This window comes from Dromiciops gliroides, chromosome 2, assembly GCF_019393635.1.
Source record: "Dromiciops gliroides isolate mDroGli1 chromosome 2, mDroGli1.pri, whole genome shotgun sequence".
Classification (NCBI taxonomy): domain Eukaryota; kingdom Metazoa; phylum Chordata; class Mammalia; order Microbiotheria; family Microbiotheriidae; genus Dromiciops; species Dromiciops gliroides.
Genome location: NC_057862.1, coordinates 610,143,808 through 610,164,625, shown reverse-complemented (window position 1 = coordinate 610,164,625; position 20,818 = coordinate 610,143,808). Strand labels below are relative to the sequence as shown.

General features: G+C 45.8%; 1 protein-coding gene across 1 annotated transcript; it reads right to left on the bottom strand.

Moving 5' to 3' along the window:
- Window positions 1-208: 208 nt before the first annotated feature.
- On the bottom strand, window positions 209-19,455 carry HAAO (3-hydroxyanthranilate 3,4-dioxygenase). Its single transcript, XM_043989477.1, has 10 exons — window positions 19,177-19,455; window positions 12,669-12,747; window positions 5,072-5,155; window positions 4,344-4,450; window positions 3,043-3,132; window positions 2,243-2,286; window positions 1,637-1,782; window positions 1,047-1,115; window positions 554-636; window positions 209-353 (listed from the first exon to the last, which is right to left on the bottom strand). The coding sequence occupies exons 1-10, from the start codon at window positions 19,254-19,256 to the stop codon at window positions 275-277; spliced, it is 861 nt and encodes a 286-aa protein (XP_043845412.1). The 5' UTR covers window positions 19,257-19,455; the 3' UTR covers window positions 209-274.
- Between the last annotated feature and the right edge of the window lie 1,363 nt (window positions 19,456-20,818).

Here is a 20,818-nt window from a genome sequence, read left to right as displayed (position 1 = left end):
ACTACATCCAGAATTTGGGCAAGGTTCTAGGAAACAGGAACTAGGTGAGGCTCATCTTTGGCATTTCGCAAACCCTACTTGCAGGGTCAACAACTCTCATAACCCTCACATTTTTTGCAACTCATGAACCACATTAAAATCCATGCTCCAGAAAGCACTGGCCCTGGATTCAGAGAGAAGAATGGCAAGGTACATTTGGTCCAAATAGTGGCTTTTTATGTGATGTGTTTTATTCACTGAAGATGGCACCAAGGTCATCCATTATTATAGGGATTTACTTCAGTGGCTTCTTGTTATCCGGATCCTGGGTCACTGACAAAGCCACACAATCCTGAGCTCGCTCCCAGAGGTACCTTCAGAGACACAAAGGGATATGTGGTCACATGCAGACTGGCTTCCTCAGGGATGGACCTAGAGGAAGATGGGTGAGCGGGAGACATCCCCAAGGATCACAGTGGGGGGGGGCATATGACAGGTCCCAGGGGAGGGAGAAGGAGGTGTTTCCAGCGAGGAACTGTCTCTGGCAGGGGACCTCCTGGAGAGGGTTACTCACAAGGTTCTTTGGGGCACAAGGAGGCTGTCATGTGGCGCCAGCCTTCGGTTCTGTCCCCCAATGGTCACCACCGAGGACCCTTCCTAAGGCAGAAGAGGCAAGAGGAATTTACCAAAGAGTGTACTCCTGCAGTGGAATGGGCCCCAGTACTGAGCTGCTCCCTGGGAATCGACATGGCAGTTAGTGCTTCCTGTGTTGTCTTGAGTATACGCTCTTCTGTATGTACCTTTGTCAAAGGGGGCATCACCGAGAACCAGCCCCAGGTCTGTCCCAGAGTGGGACCCCTAAAAGCATAACCCAGGTCTGTGGCCAAATGTCTGACCCAGATTGTACTTTCCCGAGGGTGGGGATAGCAAATAGGGAGGTTCCTTTACTGGACATTCCCTTTTACTTGAGGGGCCCCAGGCTCTGCAGGATGAGCCCCAATCCCCATGTGGTTAGTTCTCTAACCTCCTCGGCCATGGGCCCATCAGCCTCATCCTAGGAACCTTACCAGCTGCCAGAGCCATTCGTCCACACTCCGTGCAGGACCTTTGCTGCTTCCAGATCCATAGACTGTCACCTGTTGGGGGAGAGAGAAAACCACCATCCCTGTGGGGGCTCTGATTCCTCAGGCTCTCCCTCTCATGCTGCAGCTCCCAGGCCTAATGCTTGGGAGAGGCACAGCCCAGGGCAGGCATCTCCTAGAAGAAGCGGAGCTCTTGACCAGATGAACTAGTCAGCCGAGCTTTCAAACTGCTTCTCTCCAGCCCCTTCCTGCTGGGGGGGGGGGGGGAGAGACACATTTCAGATCTGTGCCCTTGGGGGAACGACGTGAAACCCAGACAAGAACACTCGGCTGTACACACACACACACACACACACACACACACACACACACACACACGCACACGCACACGCACACGCACACGCACTCGCACTCGCACTCGCACTCGCACACACACATAGACGTGTGTATTCACATGGTCACCCACACAGTCCTAGGTCCAGGTACCCATTCACCCCAGCTTCCGCTCCCGCTCCGAGGCTATCCCTGCTTTCTTGTTAGCAGGCCTGCCCCAAAGAAAGTCGCGGGCTTCTTACCTGTGACTCATATGTGTCTCCAAACAGGCTGAGGGTGCTCCCTGCCCGTAGCTCCCCACGATGGTCAGCCAGCCATCCCTGAAGGGCCAGCGGCTCCATGACAGCCCTTGTGCTCAGTGGGAAGGGTGGCTCTTTGAGCAGCTGGTCTACAACACAGACCAAGGAATCAGGGCCCCCTCAACACCATCCATGGAGCCCTCTGACCCCTCTGCATGTCCTGATGAGCTTAACTGGGACTGCGTGACAAACAGAGAGCAGAGCAGGGGGAGCAGAAAGGAGGAGGGTTCCATTCCCATATGCTCTGTGTTCAACAACCATAAAAATTCCTATTCGGTGGGCTTAGTGGCTTGAAGTGTGACTCTTCTCGGAGGCATAGGGAAAGGAAAGCTTCCCAAGCCCAAAGGCATTCATTCCTAATAGGGAAGTATTAGGCATTTTGGAGGGATGAAGGAGAGAACTCCCTGGGGTTCCTACCCCGTCCGGTAGGCTTTAGAGAAAGATGCAGGCAGAGAGATGATGCCCCATCTGAGGCCCAGCACCCAGAATGTCGACCCCAGCCCCTCCTCTTATCTACCCATGCAGACAGATTGCTCAAAACATCCTCACCCAGGCTCGGTTTTCCTGTCTTGTATTGCTCGGAGTTGAAAAACCTGAAGGTACAAACATGGCGCACAGGTAGGTGAGCACCCACTTGAGAGGATTTGTGTTCACACCCACCCCACCTTGTTGCTTGTGCTCTTTGGTCCTCCATCATCACATACATGTCACACACAACCATGTCCATGTGTGAGAAGTGGAGAAGGAGCAGAGATGCATGAAGCCACGTGCACAGCCTCATGGGGATCTACCCACATCAGGCAGGAATCCAGTCTTTCCCCCACATTCATTCTCCACCCTCAGTCCTACCTGCGCCCCTTGAGGCTCTCTGACTCTCTCCTCCTTTAGGCCTCGCTTCTACTGAGGGTGTTTCTGACCCTCAGGGTTATAATAAAAGACAGTCCTGGGGAAGGAAATGGATTTTTCCTTCTAACTTCCAAAGCCAGGCCCCTCCCAGCAGTAAGGCTGGTTCTAAATTTGTGGGGATAGTCCTGGGGCTTGCGAGTACCATCCTTGTCCAAATGTGCTGGGGAGGAGGCAGGGGAGAGGGGGAGGGGAACTGATATTGAAAGGCAGCTGGATTTGGAAAGAAGACTGGATTTGGAATCAGAAGAATCCTGCCTCTGCCCCTTGAAACCTGCAAAAACTTAAACATGTCACACCTGAACTCTCTGGGCCTCGGCTCCTCTCAAGGAACTAAATGAACACAAAGGACCAGATGACCTTCCTGCTATAAACCAATGATGTTACCATGAGGGACTCGGGGGCGAAAATCCCCTGCCCTCCATCCTCATCTCTCCCTCACTTACTCCTGGATGATGGGCACTAACTGTGTGCCGAGGTCCTCACAGTAGAACCACTTCTCAAAGAGGACGTTTGTTGTGTCTCCAACATAGTACCTGTGGATTGGGACGGGAGGTGCTGATGAGCTCATCTTTACGTGTGGCAGGAGGGACAGGTATCCTGGACCCTTGCTGCTCCCTGACTAAACACAGGTCGCCTCTGAGAACCTCCCCTTGGCCCTAAGCTGCAGGTGTGGCAATGACCGCTAAAGCTGTGTTTTCACTGCCCCTTCACAGTCAATTCCCTCCTCCCCTTTACTCTTCAACCTCCTGCAAAAGATCACTAGAGATGGGAACCTGAGTGCGACCTAAAGGAGAGAAAGGAAGTAGGGTGTAGGGTGTGTCCCTGTCTTGCCTCTTCACCCTCTCCCCCTTCTGTAGCTCATCACCTTTAGAACCTCAGGTCACCAGACCCTGCAAGAGGTCCATGGATAGATTTCTGTGTGATTGGGGAGGAATACATCCTTATTTTCATTAACCTTCCTTTTCCTTTGTGAGCCTATGCATTCTATTTTCTGCACTTTAAAACAAGATTCTGAGAAGAGACCTGTTGGCTTTATCGACCTGTTGCCCAAAAATTTATTCTCGGCCCAGAAAAGGCCAAGAAGCCCTGCTTTAGCAAGATGGCCAGATTGACTCTGAGCTCCATCCTGTGGCCCAAGTCTGTGATACCTGTCTAGATCCCAGTGGTCCCTCCACAGCTACCAAGAGACCCCTATAAAAAGAGGGGCCTGAGCTAGTTGGTCTCCAAGTTCCCTTCTAGGCCTCCATCCTCTGATTCTATTCTACTCCCCTGTCCAGAGCACTGTGGGAGTCACCGCGGTTATTGCAGTGTTATCAGGATGCCAGTGGTTGAAGAAGTTGATGAGCTCACTCTATACCGTTCCTACCCATAGCTTATACAGATCAGATAATATCATTATTATTATTATTATTTTAAGTGAGACAATTGGGGTTAAGTGACTTGCCCAGGGTCACACAGCTAGTAAGTATTAAGTATCTGAGGTCAAATTTGAACTCAGGTCCTCCTGACTTCAGGGCCGGTGCTCTATCCACTGCAACACCTAGCTGCCCTGATCAGATAATATTATAAAGTGCTTTACAAAAATTTTCTACTGGATCAAATTTGAGCCATTTTCTCACTGGAGGTGGCCCCTGCTCACCCAATGACTGAACAGTGCTATGACCCCTTGGACAGAAACATCCCTGGGTTTTCCCTGGGGTGGAGGCTTGTGCCCTAAAATCCAAAGGAGGTGGAAATTAGTTACCTGAGCCCATCTACTTCTGTCTTCAGTCTTTCTCGCTCTATCACCAGCCCCACGGTGTTGGCAAACCTCTGCGGGGAATGGGGGATGCCGGCTGGCAGGAGGAATATCTGGAGGTAAGACGCGAGGTTTGAATAGCCAGTAGGAACAGACATCAGTTGGGGCTTCAGCCATCATAAGTGCTTAGTTGGGGATAGGGGAAGGAAATTGGCAGGAGGGTAGCTACTCCATGGCTTAATCTTTCTTTGGCCAGTCACATTTCACCTTAGGGAATAAGGAAAAACCCAAGGCCATGCACCAAGGGGCTATGGACCAAGTGACTCATGTGCCCATGCATAGGCTGAAGGGGAGCCTGCAGCCAGGGGACAGGTGTGGTGCGGATACAAGGGGCCCTCTAGTAGATCACATGATGATGACCAGCCCTGTCAGTATACCCCCAGTCACAGAATCACAGCATTTGGGAGCTGGAAGGTCTCTTGATGGTCATTGCATCCAATCCATCCCCTAAGGAACCCCACTACCACACACCTGACAGGTGCCTCCTTGACTTGAGCCTTTCCTCCTTACCTAGGCCTTCTACCCTTCCTGAGCCTACATTCAGGCCCCTCCTTATAGACATAGACCTGAAACACTTACTCCCAAGGGTCTTCCCCAGAGCCTTCCCTCTGCAGCCATCCCAGGCTCCCCAAAGGGCAGAGCCAGCCAGCCCTGTGACCCTTTCTTTCACTCACCTCCCCCTGGCGGATGAGCACATCTCGGTGTTGGCCTTGCTCCAGGATCTTAAGAACCATGTGACCTTCAATCTGGTAAAAGAGCTATGGCGGGAAGGAATGACTTAAGCCGTCACCACTGAGAATTCCCTTAGTGTTTAAGAACCTCACTACTGTCCATGGCTGATGGAACTACCAGGAATACCCACAAAGGGGTCTTGTGGGAGTTATAAATGGTTTAGGAGCCACCCCTGCCCCAAACACACACACGTAACAGAGACCCTATGGATAAACCACAGATACATAATGAACTTATCGAGCAGATGCTACAGACGCGTCAAGGCCACACCCTCATCCAAGGAGGAGGGAGTGTAGTGTGATGGAAGAGACCGACGGACTAGCAGTCTGAAGACCTGTGTTTGAGTCCCAAGTCTATCACTTGTGACCTGGGGCGAGTTGCTTGACCTCTGTGAGTCTCAGGATCCTCATCTGTAAAATGGGAACGGCCATACTTGCACTACGTAGGGAACATGAGGAAAACTCTGCATGAATGTAAACTATTACTATGGTGTTTGGTGAACTTTGAGGCATTGCTGCCCATAGGAAGGAGACCGGATAAGAAACTCTCTTGAGGATTCAGTGACTGGATGGAAAAACAAAACCAAGCCCCAAAACCAGGAAAGGCAACTAGCCAGGGTGATAGTAGGCAGAAGGCTAGAGAGCCGTGAGGCTGACTACTGGAGAGCTGTGGGGTGTGAGCCGCCGTCTATCACCACAGGGAGAGGAGAGCAGCTGTTCTCCAAGCATTTTACTCCAGTCTTGGTTTTCTTAAATAGCTAATTAATAGTGTTTACTGAAATCAGTCCTGGGCTAGAAAAATTGGAGGAAGAAGAAAAAAAGAAATACTTTTTTCTCTGCTTCTCACATAATCCGCAGGCTCTAGGAACATTTGATAAGACAGACAGACAGACAGCAGGGGTCCCATGCTGCAGGACTAACTGAGAGGAATCAGGCCAGAGTCTGAAGGATGAAAGGCTTCAGGCACAAGAATCAGAACGTGAAGAGCCTGGTGGAATGACATTGACCTGCGGGCCCTGGTGAGCCCTTGGGTCTTCGAGCGGAGCCATTCTACCTTCTCCAGCCCACGTTTTAGACCTTCGGGGATCATATTAAAGGCGGGAGCACTCTCTAAGCAGACTTAGAACCTGGATTGTGTAAAGAGAAAGTCCCAAGGGAAAAGAGGCAGGCCTAGTTCACCTCTTATCTGTCCGTGGGAGAAGGAAGGAAAAGCATGGAGTCTTGGAAAGAGCCCTGGATCTGGAGTCAGAGGTGGTTGTGGTTGGTCAGTCATTTGGTCATGTTCGACTCTTTTTTTTTTTTTGCAGGGCAATGAGGGTTAAGTGACTTGCCCAGGGTCACACAGCTAGTAAGTGTCAAGTGTCTGAGGCTGGATTTGAACTCAGGTCCTCCTGAATCCAGGGCCGGTGCTCTATCCGTTGCGCCACCTAGCTGCCCCCATGTTCAACTCTTCTTGACCATGTAGACCCACAGCACACCAGGCCCTTCTGTCCTCCACGGTCTCCTGAAGTCTGTGCAAGTTCATGTTCATTGCTTCCATGACACTATCTATCCATCATGTCCTCAGCTGTTCCCTTTTCCTTTTGCCTTCAATCTTTTCCAATGAGTCCCATTTTCTTGTTATGTGGCCAGAGTGTTTAAGCATCAGCTTGAGTATTTGAATTTCTAATGAATCACCTGAATTAATTGTGTGTGTGTGTGTGTGTGTGTGTGTGTGTGTGTGTGTGTGAGGCAATTGGGGTTAAGTGACTTGCCCAGGATTACACAGCTAGTAAGTCTCAAGTGTCTGAGGCCGGATTTGAACTCAGGTCCTCCTGAATCCAGGGCCAGTGCTCTATCCACTGAGCCACCTAGCTGCCCCCCTGAATTAATTTCTTTAAGTGTTCTAATACCAGCTTTACCACTTGATAGCTGGGGGACCTTGGGCAAAACACTTTACCTCACTGGGATTCAGTTTCCTTATCTATAAAATGAGAGTGTTGGACTCCGTGGCTTACAAGGCCTTTTCCAGTCCTAAATATAGATAATATCCAAATAGGAAACAATCTAAAACAACAATTAACAACACTGCCCCCCTCCACCAAAAAAAAAAAGTAGTTTTTGGTTTCTGAAATAAATGGAAAATAAAATACCCAAAACCTACCATGGATAAGAATATTCAGCATTTTACATAGCACTAAAGTTTACAGATACAGAAACTGAGGCACAGAGAGGTTATGTGACTTACCCAAGAACACATACATACCTAGTAAATGCCCAATGTAGTATTTGAACTCAGATGTTCCTAACTCTAAGTCCCAAACTCTAACCACTGTACCACTTAACTGCTACTACTTGCGAACCCGGAATTTATTGTACTCATGGGTTCCAGTAAGTCTGCCTGTATGTATGTCTCCATGTTCATCTTTCTAGATGGAAGACCTGAGTTCAAATCCAACCTCAGATATATAGCCAAGCCACTTTACTACTATCCGTCTCAGTTTCCTTATCAGTAAAGGGGGGATAATAACAATACTTACCTTCCAGAGTTTTTGGGAGGCTCAAATGAGATAATAATTGTCAAGTGCTTGGCACAAGACCTGGCACATAGTAAGCACTGTATAAGTGTTAGCTATTATTATTGTTCTTATTATTATATTATTATTATTCTATCTGGCTCAGACCAACACTGAACTGAGTCTGTCTTTCCTCAAGTCACAGCAACTGATGGAGGCAGCAGGTAGGGAGAGGGAAAGGGGGCTGTGCTGAATGCCATAGGGAACTTCTGTTTGTTAGATCCCTGGCCCAATTATTTGCTGAAGTTTATCCACTGAGGTATTGTAGCCATGTACAGGTAGGTGCATCATCAGGCTCTTTCAGACATCCCCTTGTTCTTTGGGGATCTGGTCCAGAGTGCTGGGGATGGTGTTTTGGTCCCATGTGGCTTTGAGGTACCCAACTGTGCTGCTACTGTCCCCCACAATTCCCCCAGGTCAGTTTCCCAAAGTATAGGGGAATGAACCACAATAATAAGTTATAACCACAATAACATTTATTGAATGTGTTAAACTTGAAAGATACTTTACATAGGTTATCTCATTTGATCCTCACCACAACTTTCTGAGGTAAGTGCTATAATTATCCCCATTTTACAGATGAGAAAACTGAGGCTGAGGGAGGTTTATTGACTTGCCCAGGGTCACAGAGCCAGAAAATATCTGAAGCTTTTCTCCTCAGTCACAGGATTTGCCAGCTTCAAATTCCAGTTTCCCAACCCCTAGGACTGTGAGAGAGGGAAGGTATGCATTGTTTCTTACCCCTCCTCTCTGAGTGCAGTTCCCCAGGACTCCCTCCTTGAGGAGGCAGCTATCCCATAGGTCTCTCTAGAACCAACCACCTGTTCTCTGACTCAGAAAAAGAGCAGCATTTCTAACCTCAGGGTGTCTGCCTGGGCTGTGAGCTTTTACATGCAGAGCCAGCATTGGCAGTTATTTTGGGGCAAGCATGTGGCAGTAATTATTCTAATTCCTTGTGATGTTATAGTGCTAATTACAGATTCCCTCCAAATGCCCTTCTCTTATTTACTGCTTTTTCTGATCAATCCAGGGATCTAGCCCAAGGTCCTAGGCAGCTTCTCTCTTACTTTGTCAGCTCAGAGAGTTCTGGAAACACAATGGAATGGGATGGTTGGAGGGGGGGGGGTGAAGGATTTGTCAGTGGTGGAGTGGAGAAGGATAAGAAATAAGCAAGTGTATGAGCACTAGATTTAAAACTGGACATTAGTGTGTCCTGAGGAGGAAGGTGGGACGAGAAGAGACAGATCGTGAGTCCATCTGCTATAGAGAGATAGAGACAACAAACAAACAGATCAGAAACAGTGGGGTTCAGAAAGACAGACATCAGTAAAAACAGAGTCATCTACACACATAGGGACAGGAAAGAGAGAGAAAAAATGGAGAGGCTGACTGGGGTGGAGACAGGTAGATGTTGAGAAAGATTCAGCCACAAAGACAGAAAGAGATTGAAGAAATCTAGAGCCAGTAGCAGCCATTCCTTAACCCATCCAAATTCACTAAAGCATGAGCATTTTCTTTTTTTGTGGTAGCAAAGAACTGGAAATAAAGTACATGCCCACCATTGGGGGAATGGCTAAACAAATTGTGGTGCATGATACAATGGAATATTAATGTTTTGTTAAGAAATGACTATGGGTAGGGGCAGTTAGGTGGTACAGTGGATAGAGCACTGGACCTGGATTCAGGAGGACCTGAGTTCAAATCCGGCCTCAGACACTAGACACTTACTAGCTGTGTGACCCTGGGCATGTCACTTAACCCCAATTGCCTCACCAAAAAAAAAAAAACTAAGAAATCACTATGGGTAATTCAGAGAAATAAGGAAAGATGTAAACTTTGCTTATTTCTTCTTATATAAAGATGTGAAAGAAAAGATATAAACATACTCAGGAAAGCAATATACATGGTGACTCATAACTACATAAATGGAAAGAATGATAAAATATAACTCAATGTTGGGTAATTATATTGACCCAGCTTGGATCCAGAGAAGAGTTGAAAACATATACTTCCTTCCTTTCTTTGGAGAAGTAGAGAGGCTAAGGGTATGGGATATGATGTCAGACACAGTAGTTTGAGGAAGGTAATAATCATAGCTACTATTTATTTTGAAGATTTATTTTAAGATTTGCAAAATGTTTTTTTACACAATATCTCTCTTGATCCTCACAACAACCCTGGGAAGTCAATGCTATTATTATTCTCATTTTACATATGAAAAAACTGAGACAAACAGTGGTTAAGTGACTTGCCCAGGGTCACATAGCAGCTAGTAAATATCCGAAGCTGGATTGGAACTGAAGTCTTCCTGACTCCAGAAGTTCTATCCATTGCATCATCTAGATTCCTCTTTCAGTTAACTTATCCTATCTAAATTTCAGTTTCCTCATCTGTAAAGCAAGGAGAGTGAACTTGATGGTCTTAAGGTTCCTTCTAACTCTGAATTTGGAATCCCCCTTTTACATGAATGAAGTTCAAAGATGTTAAAGGTTGGAAGTGGTAAAGAGACCAATGGTCTTAATTTGGGGGGGGGGAGGGGAGAGGGGAGGGAGATACTGACCTACTGAGGTAGCTAGGTGGCTCAATGGATAGAATACTGGGCCTTGTGAGTCACTCACAACCCTGGGAAAGTCACTTAACCTCTGTTTGCCTAATCCACTTACTACTACTAGGAGGAAATGGCAAAACACTTGATTATCTTTTCCAAGAAAACCCCATACAGGGGTCATGAAGAGTCAGATACAACTGAACAACAAAAACACTGCCCTATTTAGATTTGTACCAAAACCGATTTTTCTTTTGTTTTGTTTTTTTTAATCTTTTTTTTTTTTTTTTTTGGTGAGGCAATGAGGGTTAAGTGACTTGCCCAGGGTCACACAGCTAGTAAGTGTCAAGTGTCTGAGGTCAGATTTGAACTCAGGTCCTCCTGAATCCAGGGCTGGTGTTTTATCCACTGCGCCACCTAGATGCCCCTGTTTTTTTTTTAATCTTAAAAGTATTTTATTATTTTCCAGTTACATGTAAAGATAGTTTTAAACATTTGGTTTTATAAGATTTTGAAGTCCAAAGTTTTCTCCCTCTCTCCCTTCCCTCCCCAAGAAAGAAAACAATCTGATATAGGCTATATATGTACAATCACATTAAACATATTTCTGCATTAGTCATGTTGTGAAAGAAGAATCAGAACAAAAGGGAAAAACTTCAAAAAAGAAAAAAAAGTAAGAAATAGTATGGTTCAATCTGCATTCAGATTCCACAGTTCTTTTTTTCTGGAGGCGGAGAGCCTTATCCATCATGAGTCCTTTGGAATTATCTTGGATCATTGTATGGCTGAGAAGAGCTAAGTCTATCACAGTTGATCATCACACAGTGTTGCTGTTACTATGTACAATATTCCCCTGGTTCTGCTCACTTCACTCAGCATCAGTCCACTTAAGTCTTTCCAGGTTTTTTTGAAATCTGTCTGCTCATCATTTCTTATAGCATTCCATTACATTCATATACCACAACTTGTTCAGCCATTCCCCAATTGATGGGCATTCCCTCGACTTCCAATTCTTTGCCACCACAGAGAGCTGCTATAATTATTTTTGTACATGTGGGTCCTTTCCCCTTTTTTATTATCTCTTTGGGATACAGAACCAGTAATGGTATTACTGGGTCAAAGGGTATGCATAGCCCCATAGTTCTTTGGCATCAAAAATTGATTTTTCTACATGACTACCAACAGCTTCAGGAAGAGTTAATACTGGTAGCTAGGCAGTACAAATTATTACACCTAGAGTCCCTCAGATATTTACTAGGTGTGTGAACCTGGGCAAGTCGTTTAACCTCTGTCTGCCTCAGTTTCCTTATCTGTAAAATGAGGATAATGATAGCACTTATTTCCCAGGTTTGTGAGGATCAAAAGAGATAATTTGAAAAACATTTTGCAAATCTTAAAGCACTATATAAATGCTAGTTATTATAATTTGTGAAGCCTGTGGACTTCTTCATTTTTAGTTGTAAATGATGGAGCCTAGAATTAAATCCAAGTCCCTTGGTTTCCAAATCCAACAATCTCTCCATTACATAGATTTTTCAAAATACTCCCCATTTCTTTGTTTCTCTGTCAGACTCAAGAAATAGGTTGAAAATTTCCCTGACATCTTCCTAGCAAAGAAATAGTTTATCTAATCAGCTCTCAGTCTCTCATTTCAATTTCCACCCCTTCCATTTATACTTCAATCCCTCCTTTCAAGCCATCCCCTCCATTCATTTGACTTGTGTTCACTCAGTCCCCATGATGACGTTCAGCCCAACACAGATACTCAGTAGTTTCTCATTCACAAGTTGGATTTTTGGCAGGTGAGGATATTATGACACAATTTCCAGGAAATTGCTTAGTTTGTGCTTAGCATAGCTTTCCCACAGTACTGTCCTTGTGAATGAGGATTGGGGGTAGGTAGGGGTTGTAAAGGACTTCTACATAGAGACACCCGGGAGAACTTGAATGAATGTCTTCTCTGACTCCAAGGAGATCTTGAGAATCCTAGTCTGTTCTGTGAAATTGCTGATGATGTCATAATAAACATAAATAAATAGAAGCTGAGGATCTCCATCCACCATCAGAACGTGAGCCACCTGAAGGCAAAGTCAGTGCTCTTCTCCACCAGCCTAGGACCACATAAGAGTTGGAAGAGCATGTGTGTGCCCACAGTGACTGTGCCCACACATTTTGGGGGGAGGTATTGTGTGGCCATGATGAAGATGAAGAGGAGGAGCATGGGGAAGAGCAGAATTTCCCCAGAATATTGAGTAACATTTATTTCCTTCTGACCCATTCACCACATTATCCCCCCCTTTTTACCCACTTCTCTTACCAGTCTCATATTTGTGCAAATTGCACACTTGGCCATTATGGAAACAACTGGGTGAATAAATGTAAGACTTTCCCCTCTGCTCAAGACATGGGGAATATCCCCACCTTTCCCCAGGACTCATACCTCTTCTCCTTCCTCAATGTGATAATCTTTTCTTTGGTTTGGGCCTCCAACGAACATGACTTTAAGTTGGGACTGATGCCTGCAAATAACATGGAGAGGCAATGAGGCCAGAGCCTAAGAAAATGAGGCCAAGCATGAGAGAATAGGGGTTAAAGGATCAGTCCTAAGATGGGATTGTGTGAAAAAGCATGATTAATAATCAATATCTTGGGGGACCCAGAGATCTTCTCTTCTTTCTTAGCTATTTCTCCCTCTGCCACCCAAGGTCTAAGTTCTCCTTGAAAGTAAGATTCATCTGACTCAAACCAGATCAGGTCTCACAAAGGACTCTCGGGTGGAGACAGAACCTTTTGTCTAGGTAGCCCAAGGTAGTCTCCATCCGCCATCAGAATTTGAGCCACCTGAAGGCAAACTCAGTACCCCTCTCCCCCACCAGCCTAGGGCTACATAAGAGTTGGAAGTGAGTGTGTGTGCCTACAGTGATTACCTCTACACATTGAGGGGAGGGGGTATTATGTGGCCATGATGATGATGAAGAGGAGAAGGAGGATGGGGAAGAGCAGAATTTCCCCAGAATATTGAATAACATTTATTTCCTTCTGACCCATTCACCACATTACCCCCCCTTAAGACTAAATCTTTGACTTCTCTCTCTCGATCACTTTCTCTAGCTTCCAATAAAGTACCACCTCTTTCCCCATGACAGAAGTCTCCATAAATTCTGGAAAAGAATGATTACAACTGGCATAATTTTAAACAATGCAAAACAACACCCTTGAAAATAGAATCTAATGTAATTTATCACATTGCACATCACAGGCCTCTTAAGACAATAACCTTCATTCTGTTTTACCGGGAATTTTTAGCTTCATTTTCACTTGGTTCTAAGTATGTAATCTGGTTTGCCCAGGTGTATGTGTAAACATCTGAGATTGTCTAGGGGTTGAAAGTTCACTAGGGTTCAAGGCCTAATTGTCATACCCTTTCTTTTCTGTCCCTCCACCCTCTTAAATCCACAAGGAAGGTACACAGTGGGTTGGCTAGAGAACCCAATTAAAGCTGGGGCTGAGTTTATTTACTTACTCAAAAGCCTAAGGTCAAACTTTCAAACTACTGGAAAAAGATTAGAGCCCACTTGACAAAGGAAAGCAGAGTGGGTTTTTTGCTAGTAAAGGGAGGTAGGAAGGAGAAGGAGACTGGGATAGGAGTCCTCCCCCTAATCCCCAAAGGAGAACAGAAGGAAAGCTGGAAGGAATCAGAGACAAGAAGGACAGCTTTGAAAGTTACATGTTGAATTTATTACATATTTGAAAAGCAAGCGCTGTATAATACAGATTCACAATTTCAGTGTGAATATATGGAAATGCTCATTTTCTCTAATATCTTAAATTCATAAAAAAAAATTAAAATGGGAGGAAAAAGAAGAGGAAAAAAGGCAAGATTTCCAGGTCAGTGTTCTGTCCATTTTTGTTGACACTCTCCTATAACATGTCTGCCTAAACCATTCAATTACCCCGTTTCCCTTCCTAACAACCTGACCCTACTTTTTTTATTTTTGGCAGGGCAATGGGGGTTAAGTGACTTGCCCAGGGTCACACAGCTAGTAAGTGTCAAGTATCTAAGGCCAGATTTGAACTCAGGTACTCCTGAATCCAGGGCCGGTGCTTTATCCACTTCGCCACCTAGCCACCCTGCCTAGTTACTTTTTAAACTCTTTTGCTGGAGGAATGCAAGCATTCCTGCCTAGCTAGCAGTGATATCATTCTTTCTGATTCAAAGTTCCAGTTTTCTCTGTAAAGCTCCACTCTACCCAGTCCTAGCCTATAACTTGTTCTGAAGGGCTATGCCCAGCACCTGCAACAAACAGGCTAAGTGGGTCCAAAGTTTATTTGTAAGTGATTTTGGAACTGGGACCTCATCATCCTATAAAAACAATGTCCACAAAGGGAGGGGAGCTAGCCAAGGCCTACTTTATTCAAACGCAGTTTAACTATATAGCACCAAAGGAGATATAACCAGCTTTTATAACATTATTTCTATGGGAAAAATCTATCCTGTGGTACAACTAGAAATTTCTCTCTTGAACTCTACCCCCTCAACAAGAGGTAAGAGCTTCTTATCGTAAAATTCCCCACCAGCCCCCAGTGGTGATTGGGATTAGATTTGCTAGGTACATGATATGAAAGGGTGGGGGAAGAGTAGAAGTAGATGAGGTTTTTATTAGAAGCTAGCATAATATAATGGAGAGAGCACTGAAATGGGAATCAAGTAACCTGGGTTCTAATTCTAACTTAGGTGCTTATTATCTTTAAGACCTTGGACAAGCTCCTTCTCTGATGCTGTTTTCTTATCTATAAAGTGACACGTGTTCGTCTATATGACCTTTAAATTTCCTTCAAAATCTTAATCCTATGGAGTAGATGGAGAGGGGTAAGAGGCAGAGTGGAGTGCTAGAAACTTTAAAGACAAGATCCTCTTGGGCTGCTGTGGAATGGAGGTAACTCCAAGGTTTTGGACCTCTGAGACTGGGAAAATTATGATAGAAATAGGACAATCAGAAGTAAGAATCTGGAGTGCGAAGGAAAAAAGATGACACATTAAGTTGGAGGTGCCATTGACAGCATCCAGTGGAAAATACCTAATAGGCTTTTGGAGCTATGGGGCTGGAGCTTGAGAAAGAGGTCAAGGCTGGTCTTGGTGGTGCACATTGGTCCCTGCTACTGGGAGTGGCTGGAAGAATGCAAGCATTCCTGCCTAGCTAGCAGTGATATGGCTTTGGAGTTCTGAATGATAGCAGAGATAAAGCCAATTGGGCGTCTGCATGAAGTCTATCATCCACCTAGTAAGATTCTAGGATCCAGAAACCATCAGACTATCCAAGGAAGGGTGAACAAGCATTCCTGCCTAGCTAGCAGTGATATGGCTTTGGAGTTCTGAAAGATAGTAGAGATAAAGCCAATTGGGTGTCTACGTGAAGTCTATCATCTACCTAGTAAGATTCTAGGATCCAGTGGATAAAGCACTGGCTCTGGATTCAGGAGTACCTGAGTTCAAATCCGGCCTCAGACACTTGACACTTACTAGCTGTGTGACCCTGGACAAGTCACTAAACCCCCATTGCCCCACAAAAAAAAAAAAAAGATTCTAGGATCCAGAAACCATCAGACTATCCAAGGAAGGGTGAACCAGTATTGGTGAGAAATGGAGCAGGTCAAAGCTTCAGTGCTGATCAGCAGTGGGATCAGGTCCATGAATGGCTAATGCATTTTCAGCCTGGGCAAGAAAGGGAAATGCAAGGAAGGAAAGAAAGGAAGGAAGGAAGGAAGGAAGGAAGGAAGGAAGGAAGGAAGGAAGGAAGGAAGGAAGGAAGGAAGGAAGGAAGGAAGGAAGGAAGGAAGGAAGGAAGGAGGAAAGAAAGGAGAGAAAAGGGAGGGAGGGAGAGAAGGGAGAAGGAAAGGAAGGAAGGAAAGAAGAAATGAAGCACAGAAGAAAGGAAGGAAAGAAGGGAGGAAGGAAGAAAGGAAGGAAGGAAGAAAAAGAGGGCAGTGCTGGAGTTCTAGTTAGGGAGTCACCTCCTAGAAAAAAGGCAAATGAAAATGGATGAGAATAAGAGGCAGGATGTCGGTATGAATAGAGAGCTGGCAGCAGAGCCTTGGGTTCAGTTCTGTTTCTTACACACTTTGGTTATTCAAGCAGAGTAAATCACTTAAAATCTCTCAATGCCCCCAGGGAACTCTTTAAGAGGAGAAATTGCCAAGTGATTGTTGATCACCCTTGGTAGAGGGAGTTTCCCCAACAATGGTCCCCTCCACCAATGAAATTATAGGTCTGGTTAAAAAATAAAAGTGAGCTCAGCACTGGAGAAAGTATTAAAAAGAAGAAAGTCAAAGGCTTCGGACAGAACTTTGGAAAAGGTTCACATCTAGCAGGTGGGAGGTGGGAGGTGGGAGGAGGAAGATGAGCCAATGAAGGACAGAAGTAGGAGGAAAAATAGGAGAATAGAGTTCCACTAGTGGGCAGGGAGGAGTTTCAAGAGAAAGAGGGAAGTTATATTAATAGAAGGAAAAAGTCCAAATTGAGAGGAAGAGAGATTGAAAGATAATTTGAATGTAACTACTGGTGTGCAACATCTTGTTATGTATGTATGAATTACATGAAATGCCCCCCAATAAAATTCTTCCTGAAGCAAGTCATGGCTATTTTTCCTTCATTTCTTGAAGTTCCATGGCGGGCGGCGGGGGGGGGGGAGCTATTTAGGGGTGTGGAAGGTGGGGTTCCACTAAAGGATGAATTTTCACTCATCCTTGTGGTAGTGAGTGACTTGGGAAAAAGGGATCAGCTCAGGATGGGGGAGCCCTTTTCTAGTTTCTCTCCTCACCAGGCAGGGGACAGATGGGACAAGAAGGTGATCAAAGCTTTGAAGGCTCAATTTTTCATCTTAAAGTGATTTCAGGAAGAAGCCACAGTTCTGATGTTTACCATGCTCCACCCCCAACCATAATCTCCCCTAAAGAAATAGGAACAGAGACTGAGGGGGAAACCCAGAACAGCTCAGCCCCTGTATACTCCTGGTAAGGAAATGACTGTCTTTCTTTACGTTACTTTTCAGTCAGGAAGAGACCAGCATACAGCAGAGCCATCTGGGAGTTCTCTGGAGCCCCCATGGAAGACTTAGAGGACTGGAATAGGGATGAGAGCCCCCTCCCCCCCCCCACTGTCCCTGCCAAGCTGGTGGAGATATATGTAAACTGACTAATACCACCAAGGACAGCACTCTCAACTGAACCTCAGAGCACTTTACCAGGGTTTCACTTTATTCTCATATGTCAGCATTCTTCGAAGCTACTGGATTCAATGGCTCTTTTCTTTTACTGTTGCCAATCAACCAATCAATCAATAAGTATTTATTAATTATGTGCCAGGCATTGTGCAAGGGATACAAATACAAAAATATGGGGGGAAAATCCCTACTCACAGTGAGCTCACATTCTAATGGGGAAGACAAGTACATATTAAATATATATACAGCACAAATATAAAGTGAACACATACAAATATGTGTATACGCATATATATGTGTATACACACATATATTTAATACAATGTAGTTTGGGAGAGAGGGCACTACTTTTTGGGGGGATCAGGAAAAGCTTCATTCAGAAGAAAGTGCTTAAGTAATATCTCTTTTGGGGGGGGGGCAAGGCAATGAGGGTTAAGTGACTTGCCCAGGGTCACACAACTAGTTAAGTGTCAAGTGTCTGAGGTCGGATTTGAACTCAGGATTTCCCCTGAATCCAGGGCCAGTGCTTTATCCACTGCGCCACCTAGCTGCCCCGCTTGAGTAATATCTTGAGAAAAAAAAATAATCTTTTCCTGCCTTCTAACCTATCCTAATTCTTCCAGATATGCTAGCCTGGGTACTGACAAGAACCCTTCCCCACCTCAGCTCTCAATGCCCCCAGGAAGCTCTTTAAGACTAGAAATTGCAAAGCAATTATTGATCACTGTTGTTAGAGGGAGTTTCTCCAGCAGCAGCTGGCTCCACCAAAGAAATCACAGGTCTGGTTGAAAAAAATAAAAGTGAGCTCACCACTGGAGAGAGTATAGAAAGAGGAAGGTTCAAGGCCGAGGACTGAGTTTTGGGAAGGGTTCACATCTAGCATGTAGGAGGAGGAGGAAGATGAGCCACAGCCAATAAAGGTGTTAGAGAAGGAGTAGCAGTAGGAATTAAAACAGGATAGAATTCCTTTGGACAGCAGAGGGGTTTCAAGAGAAAGAAGGAAGTTATAGTAATAGATATGAAAGGTCCAAATTAAGAGGAAGATAAAGTTTGAAAAAAATGTGAGAAAAAGTTCCCCAAAAAAACCCTCAACAACCCCAAAACAAAAAATTGAATTTCCACCAAGGAAGGAAGTTAAAATGCAGAGAGCAAAAATGACTGAAGTCACAGAGCAGTGGCTTTCCACCATGTAGTCAAAGATAGTTGTGCCTTACAGGGCAAACTGGCTCATTTTCCAATCTCATCTCCATGGTGGAGCCTATCTCTCATTCTTACTAGCTTGTGAAGGTTGGTATTACTCAAATAAAAGGTTCTTCTCTCATCTCTAGCTCTCCTTAGGTTCTATGACTGTCCTGGCCATTTGACCTGTTGACACTTGAGAAAGGAGTGTTCCCTTCAGCCTACACAAAGATTTATCTTTTGTAGTGTCTCAAACCACTTCTTTTATTTGGGAAAGTCAAGCCGGGCACCCCCAGTTATGACTCCCCACCCTTATACAGGCTTCAGGGTCTGAGCTCAGTTGCCAAGGAAGAAGACTGATCCTCAAAGTCCCAAGTAATATTTGCATCTTTTTCTCACCTCCACATCTGACCATCGAGTTGAAACTTTTAACTCAAGAAAAGACCCTGGACTTGATAATCTCACTACAACATAAATCCTTTGCAGAAAGCAAAGACCCATTTATTTCATGGGGAAGAGGAGTTGGAGAGGGAGGAAGGAAGGACTCACATGAGCTTGTTGCAGACTGGGGGGAGAAAGGAGGATTTGTTTTTCTCAATCCACGTCTTCACATTCACTTGGAGCTCCATGATCAAAACAAGGGGGAAAGCAGCTGACTACCCAGGGCCTCTGGTTGGAGGGTGAGGGCTGAGTCTACCAAAGAAACGGCTCCTCCCCCAGGCTCTTGGGGCCCCTAGCTAATTAGCATCCTCTGGCTCAAACAGCGACTGGCTCCCTGGGGGACCATTCTCGACCCCAGGAGTCCATCTTCACGGGGCTAGAGCCAACCCCTCTGCATTTACTCTAGAACCCACCCCTCTCCACTCTGGAACACCCCCTACCTCCCCCTAGCGGGTCCAAGCTAGCCGGTAATTGGGGGAAGAGATGAGGCTGACTGGAAGAAGGTTTTTGGCTTCGTGACTGGGAGGGGAGGGTTAGGGCTGGAGAGAGAATGTGCCGGGAGGCGGGCACCGGAGAGTCCAGGGTCCACGCTTCGGGTGGCATGGAGCCACCCCCCAACCCCCTCGCCCTGGTCCCCTCTCTTTATTTCTGGTTTTCTCATCGCTGGAAGCTGCAGCCAAGAGTCTCCTGGTTCACACCCCGGACTCACATAACGAAGTGGCACCTGGGTCCGAGATTGACCATCCCTTCTCCCCCGTTCCCCCCCCCCCCCAGCCCCTCCTTAGGTCCTTCTATTGGCCCTGCAGAAACCGTGGTTTCTCTCTCTGCCCAGGCCATAGTCTGGAGGCGGAAGCCTTGTGTTCATCCATCTCCCAAAGGGGCCACCAAGACCTTGCTTCTCCCCCCGCACCCCGCCCCCCCCCCCCGTCCCTGTCCCGATCCAAACTAGCCCCGGGAAATTCCTCTAATGCCTGCCCACAATGTAGCGAAATCAAGGCTTAGAAAACAACTCTACGACACCCTCGCATTCATGAATCCTCACAGTGAGTGGGAGCAACTTAAGCACCATTTGCCACCCGGCTGCGGCCCACCCCCACCCCCCATAAAATTGGGAGGCTACCGGAAGAGTGAAGGCGACTCCAGTAAGGATGTCCCAGGGAAAGGAAGTCCAATGGGGTATGGAATTGCTGAGGAAAGTGGCATGCATTTGGTTGGGGAGAGGCTATGTGTGGGCAAGAAGCAATGAAACCAGGAGGCTCCTGCTGCTTAAGAGTGCCCCCATCAATTGTCACACAATTCCCATAATTCGAATGCTAACATCTCACAAAGTTTCTTAAAAGGTGGAATTTCCTCTGAATGGCTCACTCTGATTTTCATATCCTTGAATATTATACTAGTTAGATATTTATCATGAACAGAGTACTGTATAACTGAACCTTTAAGCAAATATTATCTCATTTTACTGTAAAAATCCAAACCCCATGCATGATTACTTAAGATCACAGAATTTGTTCCAGGGGATCATCCCTTTGCCTCCATGAAGGATTGTACTTTAACCTAGCTGGAGATAATTGTCTGCCCTACTAGAATGTGTGTTGGGAGTCGGGGGGTGGAAGTGACCCTGTTAGGAGCAGAGCCCCATAAGAAATCTGAGCGGAGGTTTTAGCATAACCTACAAAGATGTGTTATCTTCCTGAACCCGGACGTAGGATGCTATCAGCCTGGGTCCTGGAAGAAAGCAGATCCCTTG